The sequence below is a fragment of the Telmatherina bonti genome (assembly GCF_933228915.1).
Source record: "Telmatherina bonti genome assembly, chromosome: 3".
Classification (NCBI taxonomy): Eukaryota; Metazoa; Chordata; class Actinopteri; order Atheriniformes; family Telmatherinidae; genus Telmatherina; species Telmatherina bonti.
In genome coordinates, this window is record NC_136621.1 from 11,164,459 (window position 1) to 11,185,698 (window position 21,240).

The 21,240-nt window shown below is 38.0% G+C and overlaps 2 protein-coding genes across 2 annotated transcripts; one reads left to right on the plus strand and one right to left on the minus strand.

Annotated features, from left to right (window-relative positions):
- Nucleotides 1-6,176: 6,176 nt before the first annotated feature.
- On the minus strand, nt 6,177-10,274 carry crybb1l2 (crystallin, beta B1, like 2; the record flags this gene model as incomplete). The annotated part of the gene is given in 8 exon segments (XM_079265143.1): nt 6,177-6,348; nt 7,360-7,502; nt 7,608-7,740; nt 8,318-8,436; nt 8,789-8,886; nt 10,101-10,130; nt 10,133-10,196; nt 10,200-10,274. Coding segments are annotated over 8 exon segments (834 nt in total).
- Nucleotides 10,275-15,819: 5,545 nt separating this feature from the next.
- Nucleotides 15,820-20,608, plus strand: LOC306754329 (beta-crystallin A1-like; the record flags this gene model as incomplete). Its single annotated transcript, XM_079238304.1, has 5 exons — nt 15,820-15,894; nt 15,971-16,089; nt 18,308-18,449; nt 18,704-18,846; nt 20,461-20,608. The coding sequence occupies 5 exons, from the start codon at nt 15,820-15,822 to the stop codon at nt 20,606-20,608; spliced, it is 627 nt and encodes a 208-aa protein (XP_079094430.1).
- Between the last annotated feature and the right edge of the window lie 632 nt (nt 20,609-21,240).

Consider the following 21,240-nt stretch of genomic DNA (forward strand, 5'->3'; position numbering starts at 1 on the left):
ATAAAGGAACTAGGAAAACTACAAACTAAACAGGAAACTACACATAAAGGAACTAGGAAAACTACAAACTAAAACAGGAAACTAGACATAAACGAACTAGGAAAACTACAAACTACAACAGAAAATTAGAAATAAAGGAACTAGGAAAACTACAAACTAAAACAGACAAATTGACATAAAGGAACTAGGAAAACTACAAACTAAAACAGGAAACTAGACATAAAGGAACTAGGAAAACTACTAACTAAAACAGGAAAATAGACATAAACGAACTAGGACAACTACAAACTAAAACAGAAAATTAGACATAAAGGAACGAGGAAAACTACAAACTAAAACAGGAAACTAGACATAAAGGAACTAGGAAAACTACAAACTAAAACAGAAAATTAGACATAAAGAAACTAGGAAAACTACAAAGTAAACAGGAAACTAGATTTAAACGAACTAGGAAAACTACAAACTAAAACAGAAAATTAGACATAAAGGAGCTAGGAAAACTACAAACTAAAACAGGAAACTAGACATAAAGGAACTAGGAAAACTACACACTTCTACAGGCAAATAGACATAAACAAACTAGGAAAACTACAAACTAAAACAGGAAACTAGACATAAACAAACTAGGAAAACTACAAACTAAAACAGGAAACTAGACATAAACGAACTAGGAAAACTACAAACTAAAACAGGAAAATAGACATAAACGAACTAGGACAACTACAAACTAAACAGGAAACTAGACATAAAGGAACTAGGAAACCTACAAACTGAAACAGGAAACTAGACATAAAGGAACTAGGAAAACTACAAACTAAAACAGGAAACTAGACACAAAGGAACTAGGAAAACTACAAACTAAAACAGAAAATTAGACATAAAGGAACTAGGAAAACTACAAACTAAAACAGGAAACTAGACATAAAGGAACTAGGAAGACTACAAACTAAAATTGGAAACTAGACATAAAGGAACTAGGAAAACTACAAACTAAAACAAAAAATTAGACATAAAGGAACGAGGAAAACTTCAAACTAAAACAGGAAACTAGACATAAAGGAACTAGGAAAACTACACACTTCTACAGGAAAATAGACATAAACAAACTAGGAAAACTACAAACTAAAACAGGAAACTAGACATAAACGAACTAGGAAAACTACAAACTAAAACAGGAAACTAGACATAAACGAACTAGGAAAACTACAAACTAAAAAAGGAAAATAGACATAAACGAACTAGGACAACTACAAACTAAACAGGAAACTAGACATAAAGGAACTAGGAAAACTACAAACTAAAACAGGAAACTAGACATAAAGGAACTAGGAAAACTACAAACTAAAACAGGAAACTAGACATAAAGGAACTAGGAAAACTACAAACTTCTACAGGAAAATAGACATAAACAAACTAGGAAAACTACAAACTAAAACAGGAAACTAGACATAAACGAACTAGGAAAACTACAAACTAAAACAGGAAACTAGACATAAACGAACTAGGAAAACTACAAACTAAAACAGAAAATTAGACATAAAGGAACTAGGAAAACTACAAACTAAAACAGAAAATTAGACATAAAAGAACTAGGACAACTACAAACTAAAACAGGAAACTAGACATAAAGGAACGAGGAAAACTACAAACTAAAACAGGAAAATAGACATCAACGAACTAGGAAAACTACAAACTAAACAGGAAACTAGACATAAAGGAACTAGGAAACCTACAAACTAAAACAGAAAATTAGACATAAACAAACTAGGAAAACTACAAACTAAAACAGAAAATTAGACATAAAGGAACTAGGAAAACTACAAACTAAAACAGAAAATTAGACATAAAGGAACTAGGAAAACTACAAACTAAAACAGAAAATTAGACATAAAGGAACAAGGAAAACTACAAACTAAAACAGGAAAATAGACATAAACGAACTAGGACAACTACAAACTAAAACAGACAATTAGACATAAAGGAACTAGGAAAACTACAAACTAAAACAGGAAAATAGACATAAACGAACTAGGAAAACTACAAACTAAAACAGAAAATTAGACATAAAGGAACTAGGAAAACTACAAACTAAAACAGAAAATTAGACATAAAGGAACTAGGAAAACTACAAACTAAAACAGAAAATTAGACATAAAGGAACTAGGAAAACTACAAACTAAAACAGAAAATTAGACATAAAGGAACAAGGAAAACTACAAACTAAAACAGGAAAATAGACATAAACGAACTAGGAAAACTACAAACTAAAACAGGAAACTAGACATAAAGGAACTAGAAAAACTACAAACTAAAAAAGGAAACTAGACATAAAGGAACTAGGAAAACTACAAACTAAACAGGAAACTACACATAAAGGAACTAGGAAAACTACAAACTAAAACAGGAAACTAGACATAAACGAACTAGGAAAACTACAAACTACAACAGAAAATTAGAAATAAAGGAACTAGGAAAACTACAAACTAAAACAGACAAATTGACATAAAGGAACTAGGAAAACTACAAACTAAAACAGGAAACTAGACATAAAGGAACTAGGAAAACTACTAACTAAAACAGGAAAATAGACATAAACGAACTAGGACAACTACAAACTAAAACAGAAAATTAGACATAAAGGAACGAGGAAAACTACAAACTAAAACAGGAAACTAGACATAAAGGAACTAGGAAAACTACAAACTAAAACAGAAAATTAGACATAAAGGAACTAGGAAAACTACAAAGTAAACAGGAAACTAGATTTAAACGAACTAGGAAAACTACAAACTAAAACAGAAAATTAGACATAAAGGAACTAGGAAAACTACACACTTCTACAGGCAAATAGACATAAACAAACTAGGAAAACTACAAACTAAAACAGGAAACTAGACATAAACAAACTAGGAAAACTACAAACTAAAACAGGAAACTAGACATAAACGAACTAGGAAAACTACAAACTAAAACAGGAAAATAGACATAAACGAACTAGGACAACTACAAACTAAACAGGAAACTAGACATAAAGGAACTAGGAAACCTACAAACTGAAACAGGAAACTAGACATAAAGGAACTAGGAAAACTACAAACTAAAACAGGAAACTAGACATAAAGGAACTAGGAAAACTACAAACTAAAACAGAAAATTCGACATAAAGGAACTAGGAAAACTACAAACTAAAACAGAAAATTAGACATAAAGGAACTAGGAAAACTACAAACTAAAACAGGAAAATAGACATAAAGGAACTAGGAAAACTACAAACTAAAACAGGAAACTAGACATAAAGGAACTAGGAAGACTACAAACTGAAATTGGAAACTAGACATAAAGGAACTAGGAAAACTACAAACTAAAACAGAAAATTAGACATAAAGGAACGAGGAAAACTACAAACTAAAACAGGAAACTAGACATAAAGGAACTAGGAAAACTACACACTTCTACAGGAAAATAGACATAAACAAACTAGGAAAACTACAAACTAAAACAGGAAACTAGACATAAAGGAACTAGGAAAACTACAAACTAAAACAGGAAAATAGACATAAACGAACTAGGAAAACTACAAACTAATACAGGAAAATAGAACTCAGAAACAAAAGAAGAAACCAGGACTAAAAACACAGAACACAGAACATGACAGAGTGTCTATTTGCCCCGCAAAGAGGATTTTTTTTAACCTTGAACCTTTTGAGCGTAAAAATTCTTAGGAAGCTTTAACTCTTTCTTTTTCCAACAACATTTTTGTTCCTGACACGGTCCGGTTCTGTTTAGCTGCCACCATTTTTTAAGTATTCAGTAAGTACTCATACCTCACATAACCCCAACATGGTACAAGCATGGGCAGAATCCACATCCACCTCAAAACCATCAGAATGTCTCTACGTGGTTTTTGTTGCCTGCTGATCTTATTGTGAAAAGTTTATATCATTCCTCCATGTCCAATCTAAAATTCTCTCTGATCAGGGCTAGTCAGATAATCTGTGGTGTTTACATGTTGTTCCCTTTTGGCTTGTCCTTCTGAAGAGATCACCACAGAATCATCGCTCAGGTTACTTGGCACATGTTTAATGTCGGATTCCCTTCCTGATGCAACCCTCTGCATTTATTCAGGACCGCCCCACAGAGAACAATCCTCCTCAGGGCTGCTGCAGCGTAGAGGAGCAGGACTTGGACTGGTAACCATCAGGACACAAGACAAGCAGCTCTACCACCTGAGTCAAGCCTCCCAGTCTGTATGATGCATTATCATTCAGATTGGACATTTAATCAGATTAAAAAGTCCATGTAAATGTAAGTAATGACGCCAGTCTGTTGGTGGATTTATTAGATGTTTTTGCAAATCAGTCTTCCCATCCGAAACAAAAGAAAAAACATATAAAATCATGTGTTTTATATTACAGCAAAACTTAACCAGACAGTCATGTTGAAAGAAGTTTATCATCCCTGAAAGAAAAGCTTTCTGTAGTCGAAGTTTAATTTGTGTATAACCATCTATTCGACAAAGTCATTTAAAAACAACTAGATTAGGTATATGCATTCAAATAATTTTGTTATCTTTAAGCACCAACAATGCTTTCTTAGTTTGCTACAACAAAGACGGTTGGTTAGGTTTAGACAAAAAAAACTTCATGACTCAGTTTTTGGCACCAGTTTGATTTGTGACGTTTATAGTAATAAATTATTGGTTACATTAATGCGACAAAAATTACACATTTAGATTTAGGCATCAAACTCAGCTGGGTAAAACGTAAACATTTGGTGTAGTTAAGTTTAAAACATCATATCGATTTGGTCAAGTTAAGGTGTGAATGGCATAAACCCAACCTAAAGTGCAAAACTACTTGGTCAGGTTTAACCATTAAAACTACAGAGATTGTTAGACTTCCACAATTTGTTTGGTTCAGACACAAAAACCTAAAAATAACTGGTTAAGTTATACAACCAACTTAGTTAGGTTTGTAACCAAATCTACATTATTGGGTTTAACGTAAAAAATCCACTAATCTGATCACAAACACATATTAATGTTTAGGCAACAAAAGCATGTGTTTAGATCACATTTACACCCCAGATGTATTTGGTCAAATTTAGCTCCAACATTTGCTTTATTGGGTTCTTACAACTTGGTTTAAGAACAAAAACAAACCATAAAGTAACAAAACTGTGTGGACAGGCATACTTAACAAAGGCCACTAGGTGTGGCTTTAAACTTAGTGAGACTTAAGTAAAAAGAAAAAACACATTCAGAGTAGGATTAAGTAACACAACTACATACTTCTTGTGAAACAAGTGTCCATTTATCTGATCGCCACGATGACGGAAAGTTGCAACACTAACAGATTATAAGGACTTTCTATTGATGTGTGTTGGGCAACACTGAACTAATAAAGTCTACAGTTTTAATATGATGCAAGGAAGCATATTTACAGTGTATAAGCTGCTATTGAGAACATATTTTATGCAAGGAGGTTTTATGCAACTGACCTATTATTTCATCTAATGAGTTTTCATATTGCAACCACACATGTGTCAAAAAGGACATGTCAAATGGAGCAGGATGTGAGATGCTTTATTGGTTCAGTGATGATGTGGCAGGTGGATCTGCGCACAGAATGTCTATCACACGTTTTTGTGACTTTCTTCCATCTCAGTTCCTCCATCACACAGATAAACATAAATTGAGACTGGAACCCCCCCTCCCTCCCCACCCCACCCTCTCGGTCAGGCTCTAATGGGCTGCATGAGGGCTGACGTTAGTGAGATGTAGAAGAGAATATGTGAGGGGGAGAAAGGGAGGAGAGAGAGAAAAGTGGGAAGCTGGGAGCTGACGAACAGACACAGGAAAGGAGGAAGAACAAAAATGGAGAGAGCGTTTCTAATTAGATGCAGTCTCCGCAGCTCTTGCCGTTATCTCCTCCTCGACTTTCTGGAACTCTTCATTGGTCGCTAAATTACAACTAAAAATAACAACCTACTGCATCTCCTCCATCCTGCACTCAAATCGCAAAGAAATGTTGGAGCAGAGGAGAAATTATTACACCATGTCTCTTGTCCTCTATTTATTTGTCCTATTTTGCCCCCCCTCAGCCTCCCACCTCTCTGTGCCTGCCCTCGACCTCCACCTCTTCTCCAGTCCCCCTCTTCCTCGCCCTCGCTAGGTTTCACTTGGCAGACATGGTGTAGCAGCCGTGTGGGTGCCACTGCATGTCACGGATGCGCCTAATAGACTGCATCTGAGGGCAGCGAGCACCAAACTCATTGAAATGCCTGTATTCACCCTTCTCCAGCAGAAACTGGCTGCCACGGTAGCCGGGGAACTGGTAACCCACCCAGCTGAAAGAGGGAAAGAAGAAGAGGACAGTTTGTTACAAGATTGCAGAGGAAGTGATTCAACAGAGTGTTTCTTCAAGAAAAGGACAAACATCAGGTTGAAAGATGAGCAACAGACAAGTGAGAAAGACGTGGAAGAAAGACGCTACAAAGACAGATGCATGAGAATCAGGGAGGATGAAACAGCGAACAAATAAACACATCAATCTGTTTGAAGTCCAATCAGGCTTTTTTTTTAAAAAAAAAAAAAAAAAAAAAAAAAGCAGCGTTTTGCCTCCTGGCTGTTTGTTGCAGACAGCAGGGAGCACTGCAAACAAAGCAATCATAGCAGAGACAAAACTGTGTTTGCTGTCTGCCACACCTCTGCCAGCACAGGCAGGGACACTGAGCTGCTGACGTCCATGACACCCTCAGCTAGCTGCTGATGAAAAAGCCTCTATTCCTGAACTCGCTCCTACAAGTCAGAATGATGTCACAGATGTAGAAACTGTCTGACACATGCAGCGGCATAAGAGGCTGTACTTTCTGACGAGGCTCCTGCAAACGCAGAGTGTAATGTTTTCAGACACGTCTGCTGAAATATGCATGGTTTCAGACAGACGAATAGCAGCTCCACAGTCTGGCATCACAACAAAGGCGGCTTTTCTTCACGTTCCTGTGAACTGTGCTTTCATTTCATTTCTCACATTATTTAAATTATACTGAGAGCATATTTTAATGAATGCAAAGTATGATGCATCAACTAAACATCAGCTTAGCAAAGCACAAAACCTAAAACTTAGTTAAACAAATTCCTCTATTTACATTTTTAAAGCTCACAATTGAGCACATAATGCCGTGTTTATGAACCTTGCAAAAGAAAATAAGTGTGAAAATTGTCCAGTGAACTAAAGTTCACAAGAAAGATCTCATGGTGATTCTTCATGATTCTAATTTGATTAAAAATTCTTTCATTCGCCTCAGACAGTCAGCATCACCGCCTGTTTCCAGTCTTACTGATGTCACGATACTCACGTTCCACAGCTGACCATGATGCTGGCCACCCTGTCGGTGAATCCATAGGAAAACAGGCTGGGAACGTCATCATCCATGATCTCCATCTTACGACCTTTGAACTCTCCAACTTCATACAAGCAGATCTTATGCTTCTCAGGATCCTGTAAGATGAGGGAGATGGAGGACAAGATGAGGGAGAGCGAGTTCTGGTCAGGAGCAAGGGAAATGTTTTGTAAGTCAACGAAGGAGCAAAGGTTCGGACTTGCCATGCGGACAGGCCTGAAGGACAGCAGGTAGTCGTTCTTCTGGCAGTTGCTCCACGAGTCCCAGCGCGGGTACTCGCCCTTCTCCAGGATGAACATTTCACCACAGAAGTTCATCTGCTCAAAACCCACGAAGCTGAAAAGCAGAGAAGGTTACATGAAATAGGAGGGAGACGTTTTAAACACTGGCACACTGATTATACAAGGTGCCGCGGATACCGTTCAGGATTTAAAAAGCGGGTTATGCTGTCATTTCAACGTAGTGCAAGATTGAAAACTTTTGTTTCATGACCCGTTCTGGAGGCTCAAAGTTGGCATATTTTCACTACTTAATGCTTTCTTGTGAATTCCACATTGTGATGTAAGCACTAAAACCTTAAACTGAGGAATAATCAGCTGTTCTTTTATTCTTTTCTGTTACTTCTGTCTTTCTCCCCATTTCCTTGTTTGTTGTTTGATTTTTCTCCGCTCACACAGAAAGCAGTCACTGGCACCGAAAAACTAAAGTTCATTCTGCTGCTCAGCTCTCTGCAAATAAATCAGGATAAAAGCATCACCTAATTTCCTCAAACCCAAAGTGTGAAATGTCACATAATGGTTGCAGCACATCTGTGAAATCACCGGCTCTCCGCTCTGAGTGGAGTGGCTGCTGGGTACAGTGCTTCTACATGTGGGTGTGTGCATGTCACGGTGTGTGAGATCTGCCTACTTACGGCCCACACTCGATACGCAGGGAGCGCACCTTGTCCATTCCCATGTCACACACATTCACACACTCGGCATTGATCTCCATACAGCGGCCCTGGAAGTTCTCCTGGTCGAATACAAACATCTGAAGGGTGAAGGTAAAGAGAAGGAGATGAGGAGTAAGCAGTGGGTTAAATCAGGTTGGGGGGGGGGGTTCTTCTCTAACCAGGAAGGATGGAGGCTTTAATCCAATGTTGTTATGACAGGTATTCTCACAGGAATTCAACACACTGGAGCTTCACACCATATTTTTCTGTCAGTTGTGGATATCAACCACCTCCTCCTCAGATTAAAAAACCGAGTTGTGGCGCTGTGTGAGCTCAGAGGGTAAACTGCGAGAGCAATGTGAGGCAAGCAGCTTCACAACAAGCAAGACGGCATGATATTTTTATAGGTGTGACAATCTATAAATGTAGGGAGCGTTTGTTGTAGCGTACCTTGTAGGACATCATGCCCATCTCAGACACCTTGTTCTGAGCTGCCTTCCCGTCAGGTTGGGAAGCAGACTTGGGTTTCTCTCCTCCGGCAGACATAACTGGTGAAAAGAGAAGAGAAGTGTTAAAGTTTAACTCGATGCAAAGCTGAGGCTTTGTTAGGAAACTGACGCTATGTGAAATGTGAAAGGAAAAAGATGTTGCATCTGTTTTTTTTTTAAAAAAAAAGACAAACATGTTGATGTTTCCTGCAAAAGCTTTTTGAACGTCTCCGACTTTTTCAAAGCTGCAACGTCGTCTTACATGATCAAAACAATGTCATTTGAACTGTTGGAAAGATTTTTACTGAACTAATTTGATGTGCTTTGCTTTCCATGTAATTTGATTAGAATCGTCAGTGTAAATTGTGTCTTGTTGTTGTTGTTGCTGCTGCTGAAGGCATGTTGACTTCTTTGTTCACACATTGATCCCAGTGTGGCCAAAAGTTTATAAGACAGAATCATGTTAGCTGAAGAAACTGAATCTGACAGGAAAGTTTGGTTATTATGACATTTTTACCCAAAATTCAGCAGAATGGAAACAATGTAAGGACGTATATTACTAAGTTATTATCAAATTATTAAAGAAAGTCAGTTTTCTGTTTTGCTTTTACATTTTTGAGGCACCTTCACTTCCTACGACCGTTTTGAAACATTTTCTTCTCACCTTATTTGCAGAGTCGTTCTTTCCTTGTTTGTTTGTTTGTTTTTTTTATTTGTTTTATAAATACTGATCAAAGTTCAGTCATAAAAGACCAAAACGCATTAATAGATACATCTGAACTCGACTAACCTTCAGTCGTTTTAGTACAATACCGAAAGAATCATCAATATTTTTTAACTTTTCCACACTGGTTTATAGTTTGCATGAAAACACTTTGTGTTTTCTACTTGAATTCAATCAAAAACCATAAAAATTAAATAAGAAAATAAACTCCGTTAAGCCAAATACTGACAAACATGAAGTGTTTTTGTTTGTCTTTTGCATTTTCCTGAAAAACTTTTGTACCTTTGCAGACATGAGCACATCTCGCTTCAGGGCTGAATTTTCATCATTATCTTGATTTCCTGGGTCCACAAACATGCCCAGATATAAAAACATTTGGTTTTTAACAAATATCACGCTCAAATCAATCTTAAATTTTCATTCTGATCAGCCATGTTTGACTTCAGCTTGAACTAACTCCACAGATTAACCTCTTTGTCTTGTATTTACATGAAACTGTTCTTGCTTTCTAGCTTCCTTCTCTCTTCATGATGTTTGTCCACTGTCTTACCTGTGGCAGTGTGTGCGTAAAGGAGAAGATCAGGGCTGTGACTGGTGCTCTGTGTGAGAGTGCGCAGGGCCCCTCATCGCTTTTATATGCTGGTGCCTAGAGAGAGGGGATTATAGACACAGAAACAAACTCGCTGAGCTCACAGCCCCCACAGAATGGAAATACCCCCATCATCAAAGAGAGAGAGAGACAGAGGATGTGGCTGAAAGAAGAGAGGAATATAAGGAAGAGATATGACTAATTGAAAATCAAAGTGTATTTGGCCTCAGACGACATCAGGACAGACTAAATAACTTTATAAAACATCCACTGTGCAAAACTGGTCAGTATAACTTCAGTGAAATAAAGTGCTTCCAGTGGTTTTACACACTCAACTCTGACTCCCGTGGCATCATAGCAGTGACAGACAGGCTGTAGAGGTTCCCATTTAAGAGCCCCTCATAAAATTATCCACTGCTGTTCCCCTCAGTTATCTAATAAAGAGACACTGGGACAAATAATAACAAGAAAAGCAATAAGCTGTGAGGTGCAATAACCTCTCTGTACCTTGGGGCGAGCAAACAGGTCAAGACTGCGAGGACAATCATCTAAATCTTCATCATCACAGTTAGACAGAGCTATCGAATTAAAGCCCTCTGTTTTTCTTCCTGCGTGGATGAAGGTAATACTGCCGCGCTTGTTCGCCGCAAAAGGGGAAGTCTATGAGCTGCTTATTTTAAAGTGCACAAGAGGGGGAAAAAAAAACTAGTCAGATGAAGCTCCAAACATGGTTGCAGGGGCAAGGCCGCATGACGCGTAGCATCAAGCCTTTAAAAGAAAGGCAGAGGTCGCAGATGTGCACCAGACTGCTGACGTAAGGCTCGTTCTCGTGTCGGATTCAATGAAGCCTCACTCTCAAGTGAGCATCAGTAGGAGGTCAGAAGAAATGAATGAGTCTAGATGTGCACTCTGAGTGGCTGATGGCTGTTCTCAGAGGATTACACGACTAAATGAAACAGAAGGGACATTAATAACATGTGCTTTACGATAACCATGCATTACTGCATTAACTCTGAGCTTTTCTACATTTATCATGTAAAATACAACTAATTCTAAACACATAACACTTTCTTTGTATTTTTCCAGCACTATGAACCTTTTCCACCGTCTCATTTAAGTTGAATACATTTTGTATCTGATGTGTCAGTCAGGGTTTCTTACTGAACGTTGTTCAGCATCTGATAATAGACTGTACAAATGTGAACAAAATCATATGTATATGTGCAAATATGAATGATCTACCACAAAATATATCTGTGCAGCAAGATCAGGCACTAAGTAGCACATACGGTAAAAGAAAAGAAAACTTTATCAACGTTTATTTAGTTTTAAGCTCAGAAAGCCTTTAAAGGAAAGTCTCAAGTCGTCTTAGCTGGTATAACTGGAGCTGCATCTTGGTTAATAATGACGCGGAATGAAAAAAGTCCATTTATGCATGTTGAGTGTTAAAAAGACCCACATTCACACACATGAAATACACGTTAAATCAGAAAAAAGCATCTATTAGCCACCTGCCGTTTGGTTTCCACACAGATGAAGATGATCTGATTTACAGCTGAGCAAACAAACAACCTGTTTTAAACCCATCGTTGTTTATGTTTATCCAAAACAGAGCGAGTTGTCGTCTGCACCTTCATTTATTAGATTTAGTATCTGTATATTAGTTATGCTAAGTAACTCTATCTCCCATGTGGTCATTTGTAGCTGTTTATCTTTCTACTTTACCTTTATTTGCATTTCAATTCTTTTTACTTCCAACAAGGAGATGGTGGAGGTCATGTTTGTGCCCTCTGTCTCTTTGTCTGTTAGCAGCTTTACACAAAAACTACTGGATGGATTATTTTTTATTTATTTTATGCTGATCAAAATGGGTCATGGTTTTATTTAGATTGCATTCAACTTAGGGAGTGATCCAGATTACCATCTGGATCCAGGAATGTTTTGAAGAATTCTTTATAATTGTGAGATAGGACCTTTTACAGTAACTCCTCCACAATAAATGGTCAGATAATTGACAAAAAAAAAAATACAGAAAAAGCTTCAAACAGGTTTTATAAGATACTGTATCAAAGTTAGATCTGGATCCCAGCACAATCTGGATACTATGATCCAGAATAGGAAAAAAACAAAAAGCCACAGTATAGCCAAGGCACTGTGTGTGTACATAAGAATCTAATCATGTATCCATATAAAAATCAATGCAGGACTTAAACATAGTTGGAAATGACAGTATTGGTGGAGATGAGCTGCTTGGTGGAGGTCTGTGCTCTCAGGGGGCTTTTCTGTTTGTTTTATCGGTGCTTTTTCACGGTCGCTTCTCTCATATTTATCACACAACACTTTGGTAAATTGTTTAGTTGTTTGTAAAGCACTTTAGAAATGTAGACAAGTAGGTTAATTTTACAAAATCATTGTATTGTATATATATATATATATATATATATACATATATATATAGATAGATAGATAGATAGATAGATAGATAGATATGTCCATCCATCTCTCATGTTCAGCGTAACTGTTTCATCACAACAACTCTGTAATAAGTGTTTACGTTTATTGTTAAATAAAGTTAGAGAGAATGACGTGTTGGGACAATGGTGGTCGTCACGATGTGCGCTCTGAACAAATGACTGAAACATTGAGACAAAGAGTGATGTGTTGTCTCAGGCTGTGACAACACATCACTATTGTTTATCATCATTACACATCATTATTGTTTCTATTTCTGCGTCTTCTTCATCACATGGACGTTGGAATGATCGCCTTCATTAAATATCATCACTATAAACTGAACTCTTTTCTCCCCATTTCTTCCGTTTTGTGGAGCTACCATTGAAACATTTTTCCCCGGACTGCTGTCCAAATCCTCCTCATTCTCTGCCTGTGGCCCCGGGCCCATTGTTGCGCTATACGATGGCACTGCTGACCTATACAACTAGACCAAAAGCAGCCTTGCATTCATGTGGCGGAGCTCTATACGTTCTGCTGAGTCGACAGGCCGCATAGGTTACAAAGACAGAGAGGGACCCAGAGGAGCGCGAGCGGAGCGGCAGCCTCTCCTCTGCGCGCGCACAAAGGCCGTTATGCGCGCAAACAGGATCGCATGGGTTCACACCTGCGTCAAGCTCCGCAGCGGACTTCCGGAACCTGCCTCCTGTCGAGACACAAACATCAAAATAAAACTTCAGGGAATGAAAGAAAGAAATGGAAAAAAATCTGTTTGTTGCTTCAGCAAAAACTGAGGCTTAGATGTAAACCAGATGTGGTTGTTACTGTGCTGAATTCTTCAGACATGTGTTTATTTATTTGTTTGTTTGTTTGTTTGTTTGTTTGTTTCTTTGTTTGGTTGTCTATTTATTCATTTTTCTATTTATCTATTTATTTATTTGTCTATTTATTTATTTGTTTGTTTGTTTAATTGATTGAAAAGCAAAAAGCTATTTGAATAACTAACTACATATTCAAAGTGGATCTCTGGTCTGAGCAGCTTTAGTCTGCAACTCGGCATGAGCCCTCTTCATAAGACTTTCTTTTGATTTCTGCAAGTAATCTTCTGAGGACTCATCACTCCATCAGACCTGTTGCCTCTGACTTTCAGTCCAGTTCTTGTCTCATGTCACATACCTCAGCCTTCGCTACCTGCTTCTCTTCCTTCAGAATTGCTTCTTGACGGTCACTTTTCCATGGAGACCATTTCTGATGAGATGACTGAGGTCCAGATGCATCTCTCAGCTTCAGTTTCAGGTCTTTGCTGGATTTTTTCTCCTATCTTGAAAACAACACTTTCAAATTCTGTCCATCAGCTGTTGCTTAAACTTTTCACTTAGTTTGTTGTCTTCCACTTTACCATTTTCCTTAGATCGTTTTAAAGACACACTGCACACAATGCAGATAGGCCTTTTTTCTTTTTTTCTTTTTCCAAATAACAGCTTTTGGGGAATCACCTCATCAAGAAATTATATCATACTGATTACTGATATAATTGATTCAACTTAACAAATAAAAACTAAAGATGTGTCTTTGCAACTGGTTGATATAGAAATAATATTTAACCTAAATCAATAATTCTGCTGCTTTAGTTTTTGGCTTTGACTCGCAGGAATGTTTTATTTTGAAGGACTAAACAGGAAGTGATTGTTATTATTTTTGGCTAACTTTACACATTAGAAAAACTCGTCTTTTCCCTCAGTGGCAGTTCGGACAATATGAGCACGCGCACGTGCTCGAGCGTGCCGCGTGGACGCCAGTATAAAACAGAAGGTCCAGGTTCAGACAAAAGTCTATGTAAAGAGGATTTGGTTTGTGAGGAGCGCGAGGAGAGCATCCAGGTAAGACGAACCAGAGAATAGCTGATGTACAATTTCCCCACTGCGGGATTAAGGTCTGGTTTATAGCCTACTTGCTGGTTCATAGCCTACTTTCTGGCTCATATCCTACTTTCTGGTCCAAAGCCTACTTTCTGGTCCAAAGCCTACTTTCTGGCTCATAGTCTACATTCTGGCTCATAGTCTACATTCTGGTTCATAGTCTACATTCTGGTCCAAAGCCTACTTTCTGGCTCATAGTCTACATTCTGGTTCATAGCCTACTTTCTGGTCCAAAGCCTACTTTCTGGTTCATAGCCTACTTTCTGGTTCATAGCCTACATTCTGGTCCAAAGCCTACTTTCTGGTTCATAGCCTACATTCTGGTCCAAAGCCTACTTTCTGGTTCATAGCCTACTTTCTGGCTCATAGTCTACATTCTGGTCCAAAGCCTACTTTCTGGCTTCCTACTTTCTGGCTCATAGTCTACATTCTGGTTCATAGCCTACTTTCTGGTCCAAAGCCTACTTTCTGGTTCATAGCCTACATTCTGGTCCATAGCCTACTTTCTGGTTCATAGCCTACATTCTGGTCCAAAGCCTACTTTCTGGTTCATAGCCTACTTTCTGGCTCATAGTCTACATTCTGGTCCAAAGCCTACTTTCTGGCTTCCTACTTTCTGGCTCATAGTCTACATTCTGGTTCTTAGCCTACTTTCTGGTCCAAAGCCTACTTTCTGGTTCATAGTCTACATTCTGGTCCAAAGCCTACATTCTGGTCCATAGTCTACTTTCTAGCTCATAGTCTACATTCTGGTCCATAGCCTACTTTCTGGTCCAAAGCCTACTTTCTGGCTCATAGTCTACATTCTGGTCCAAAGCCTACTTTCTGGTTCATAGTCTACTTTCTAGCTCATAGTCTACATTCTGGTCCATATCCTACTTTCTGGTCCATAGTCTACTTTCTAGCTCATAGTCTACATTCTGGTCCAAAGCCTACTTTCTGGCTTCCTACTTTCTGGCTCATAGTCTACATTCTGGTTCTTAGCCTACTTTCTGGTCCAAAGCCTACTTTCTGGCTCATAGTCTACATTCTGGTCCAAAGCCTACTTTCTGGTCCATAGTCTACTTTCTAGCTCATAGTCTACATTCTGGTCCATATCCTACTTTCTGGTCCATAGTCTACTTTCTAGCTCATAGTCTACATTCTGGTCCATATCCTACTTTCTGGCTCATAGCCTACTTTCTGGCTTTCATTCAGCAAAAAAGCTGTTTTGAGTTGTTAAAGAAATGAATTTGTTGTGAGTTTAATATTTCCCCAAACCTGACAACGTGTTTTAATCTGACCCTTATTGTGTGTGTTCTCCACTAGAAATGAACAGATTCAATAGAACCAACATGACCTCCTCCATGTTCTTCCCGGGCATGGGCTCAGCTCCTTTCTTTAAGGTGAGTTCATCCTCTTTAATAATGATAATGACCTGCATGTGCATGTGGCTTCAGTTCTCGCCTCCTCTGTGTGCAGGTGACTGTGTTTGAGCAGGAGCATTTCCAGGGCAAGTGTATGGAGTTCAACTTCGAGTGCTGTAACATCCATGACTGTGGCATGGACAACATCCGCTCCATCCGAGTGGAGAGTGGAGCGTGAGTCACTCAGCCTGTACGCCTGCAAGTCTCTGTGGACAGCTGACTGACGCTGTGTTTGAGTGTGTGAGAGTGTGTTTATGAGTGTGAGGCACCTGCATCCTACACCTATCTTAGGCTGCAGTGAAGAGATGAGATGACAAAAAGGTTTAACATGGTTTATTTGCTTTGAAAGACAGTTATCCAGTGCCTCGCCATGATCAGTCATCTTTCTGCACGTTCTCGCTTCGTGTGAAGAGAAATGCTGAGATCTTTTTGATGTAAAGTACAGAAATGCTTAGAAACTTCCCAACAGCCTTTCAGACGTCCGTATGGGAACCATTGCAGTACATTCTCTCTCAAAGGACCCTTTCTTTCAGATTTATTTACTGCAGACCCATTAATTCACATTTTATATTAACTTCAGTATTAGATTTTAAATAAAATATTGGAAATCCAGTTTTTGAAAAAGATATAGACATGTTATCAGTGGTTTTATCAGGTATTGCGTGATTTTGGCTTTTATACATTGCTTGGTTAGGTTTTGGCACCTAAACTACCTGGTAAGGCTGCGTCAGAAAGGTGACTGGTCAGAGTTGGGAAAACGTCATTATCTTTTATCATATATTATATAGCTCGTTTTTTGGGTTGTTTTTTTTTCATGTTTTTAATACCAAAATACAAGTAAAAAATAGAGATCAGCTTTTCCTCTTAATATTTCTTCATTTGACCACAGAGTTAAAGAACCAATGCAGATAATGAGACGTTGACATCATGTTTTTTGGGGTTTTTTTTAAACACCAGATTGTATATTTTCTTTCTCTTAACAAGAGCTGATTTAGTAAATTCAGGACAGTTTTTACCTTCAAAATTTAGGATCAGTTTCTGAAATCATATCTGTCCATTTTCAGCCTAATGAACCAAATATATATATATATATATGTATATATATATATATATATATTATATATTTATTTATTTATATATAAATATATTATAACATATTGATAAATTCATATTAAACATATCTTTCTACTGCAGGATTTTTAAAAGACACACTTTCAATTCATTTTAATATTAAAATACAGTAACGCTTAAAATTATAACACATGGCCCCACATGTGTAACACATCGCTTAATATACTTGGAAGTATTCTAGTTTTTTCTTTTAACAAACTCACCAAAAAGCAAGTATGCTTTGTTTGTTTTTTGTTTGTTTTGTTTGTCCATGTTTTTTGTGGGATCAGGTGTCAGCTTGTAAACTCAGATCTTTTTATTCAGCAGTTCAGTTCTCTGAACTCCAGAATGTTCCATCTTCTTTCTCCTTTGTTCTTTTCCATGAGGAAAAACCATTTTTAGCCAAACAAAAGTAAATATAACCAGACAACAATGGTCACAAATGGAGATCATAAAAGTGTCATTATTTTACATTCTCTAACATATATATATATATATATATATATATATATATATATATATATATATATATATATATATATATATATATATATATATATGTTGGGGGTGGGATTTTTAACCCATTAATTTTAATATTTATGAGCTGAAGTTCACTGTAATAATCTATTTTACTATTATTTTGTTTAGTAACTCCTTAAAATCTAATAAAATGAAAAAAATAGTTGCTTCGGGGCAAATTTTATTATGCAATTAATATGCAATTAAACAAGATTAATTAATTATTAATAATTTAAAAAAATTTAGTAAAATCCCACACATAAAAAATGATAGCTAGATGGATGGATGGATGGATGGATGGATGGATGGATGGATAGATAGATAGATAGATGGATAGATGGATAGATGGATGGATGGATGGCTTTGAACCCTGTCTAAGACAGAGAGCTGATTCTCTTCCAGGATGCAGATTTGCTTTCAGTAAAGCATCATTTAGACTAAAAAACTGATGCGCTGAGCTTTGTTTAGTCTAATAATGGGATCAGGCTGTAACAGGAAATCACAATTTAAACCCTCAAGGCCATGTATCTTTTTGGACACGTACACTTATCATTTTATCTCTGTGTAAGCTGGCAGAAGCATCACTGTTGTCATGACGGCAGTTTCTTATTTCAGAACAGGGAGGAGAGATTTCTCTGTTGTGTCTCAGTCTGTCTGATATCTCCATTTATTCAGATTCATGTTCAATCTGACTTCAGGCTACTTTTCTCAGCAGTTTTTAACAACTGTCTGATCTTTTCTCTTTCACCGCTCATGTCTCCAGCTGGGTGGGTTTTGAGCACCATGATTTCCAAGGTCAGCAGTTCATCCTGGAGAGAGGCGAGTACCCCAACTGGGAATCCTACTGTGGCGCTCTGTCCTACCACACCGAGCGCTTCATGTCATTTCGCCCCATCTACTGTGCTGTAAGTAGACAGAGAATGAGGGGGATGGGGGGGGCTGAAATGAGAGAGAGGAAGAGGAAGTCAATAAGCAGAAATGGCCAAGTGAAGATGAGATGACTGTGAGTGACAAAGTGACAGAATATGGTGGGCGAGCCACACAGCGAGTGACTGAGGCAGCCCAAAAATAGAAATGAAACAACTCAGTGGTGAATGTCTGATTAATGACAGGCCCAGCACTAAATTTAACCTTTTTTTTTCCCCCATCATCTCCACAGTCTCACCAGAGCAGCCACATGACGATCTATGAGAGAGAGAACTTCATGGGCCGCTGCGCCGAGCTGTGCGACGACTACCCTTCCCTGCAGGCCATGGGCTGGTTCAGGCCTGAGGTGGGCTCCATGCACGTGCAGTGCGGAGCGTAAGTCCATCGTTCACCTGAGCTGGTTGCAGCTCTTCATCATGAAGGCCTTAACGCCAGATTTCACGACTCCACTTGAGTCCAGTTCATTGTGGGATAAGAAACAAACATGTTTCAGCTGAAAGCCTCAAAGACAAAACCGCTGAGAGTAAATTACTGAAAGGAGCAGAAATAAAAGCATCTAACAATCACAACAGGAATAAATAAAGAAATTCTTTGTTTTCATTTTTTTTTTAAAAAAAGCATTGATAACAAAATTGAATCGAAAAACTTCTAAGTAAATGTATCAAGAAAACTGCAGGAAAGACCAAAGACAGGAAGACGGCTCACATGGATAAATTTGTTAAACGTGCTAAATCAACAGGAAAAAAAGATCCATAATCCTCATGAAAAACAACAAAAATTACTGATGACTTCATACTTTTTATCTGAAATGAAGAGCAGCGTTGCATGAAATCATCTACATTACTTTACTGCTTTGCTCCTGGGAAACGTCAATCTTTATTTCTGATATTGCTCAGAAACAAAGTTTTAAATGTTTTTTCTGATATTGATCCTGAGTAGATTTTATAACACATCTAAACATTATGATCAGATTCAGATTCAGATTCCTTTATTGTCAGTCAACATAACATCATAGATGCACTGTAGTACGAGATCACGATGCATTTTTATGCCACAACAAAACAGACTGGATTAACACTGAGAATAAAGAATAACAGAGTAAAAAGATGCAGTATAACTATATAAATCTAAATATCAATACAAAAAATATATCTGTGCAAAATGTCTGTGCAAAAGAGCATGTGCAAGAGTGTATGTGCAAAACAGTTGTTTGTAAGATAACCAGAGGTAGATAACTTGAAGTTTAAGGTTATAAGTAATAAAAAAGATCCACTTTCTGGAAAATTAATAATAATAATCTAGTTTATTAATTAATTATTAAACTAGATTATTATTTCTTTTGATTTTTTGGAATCTTTTTCTTAAACTGCACGTCTTTTTTTTGCATAGTAATAAACAGAAAGCTACTGTTAACCCTTTATTTTTGTCATTAAACAGCTTAAAGACTAATTTAGGCTCAAGTATTCTAACATAATCATTAACATTAGACAGGTTGAAAATATCTTCTTGATAACATCCAAACGATGCAAATTCATCATGTAAATGATGCTTGCCAATCTGCTAACCTGCGACATTTAAGAACAGTCTATAAACGCTATGATTATGTAAATGTTAGCATGACAGCGTGTCAGGTTTCTGCATTTATGCCGCCACAGATGCTTAACCGTTCGGACCTTCGCCTTACATGAGCAGTATGGTCATTTGTTACCGTACGTTTCCTCTGAACGTACCCATCATAACAGGTGGTATCCATAAAAACTAAATTAGGGTATTTGGCTCAAGGCAACAGATTGTATTGGCACATGTCTGCTGATTTGGGATGAAGCATCGCTGTGCTGTCGTTTATAAATAGCATTGCTGTTATAGAGTCTGCAGAAACCACTTACAAGCACTAAAACTAAAAATGTCCTGAACTCCTCTGTGTGTTCTAGCCTGTGGAATCAAACTATTTACTTGTGTTAATCTCTCGTCTGGCCTGTCGTCCACCAGCTTCGTGTGCTATGAGTACCCAGGCTACAGAGGCCAGCAGTACATCATGGAGTGTGAAAGACACAGCGGAGACTACCAGCACTGGAGAAACTGGGGCTCCCACTGCCAGACTCCAAAGATCCAGTCCATCCGACGCATCAGGCACTGAGAGGGCGCCGATGAGGACAGGCAGCAGCGCCGGCAAACCAAACTCAGACTAACACTTGCATATTGCACACTACAGAGGCCCAAAAGCTTGACTCCGAGCTTAGGGCTTTGGACTGTAACTACAACACAAACCATCAGTGATGTAGCAGCTACCTCTAAATCCCCGCACATTTCCACGCCTCTCTTTGCAATACAAGCGCATTTTGTTTTGGTACAAGTGAAATAAAGTTTAGACTGAGAATGTGAAACGTCATGTCTGTGCTTCCTGTGTGAAAATGCAGGAGAGTGTTTGGTATTTACAGAGCCATTGCTTTAGACTGAACATTTGTACCTTGGAGTTGGGAACAATGGGACAACACTGTGTCAGTCACTGAATAAATGAAGTTGCTGTTCCAGTTTTCATGTGAAACTATCAGGGTTGCTCTTATTCCTGGCAGAAGTTTCTATATGTCTAAAATCAGGTGAGTCAGACATCAGCAAAACGTGCACAAGAGTCACAAATGAACAACGTCACAGTTCATCCATCCATTTTCTGCCGCTTATCCAGGAACGTCGGGGTTTCTTTAGGTAAAACACAAACGTGCTAGACTGCTGACACGCAAAGTATTTTTTGTCGTTTTGTCCTTTAGACTG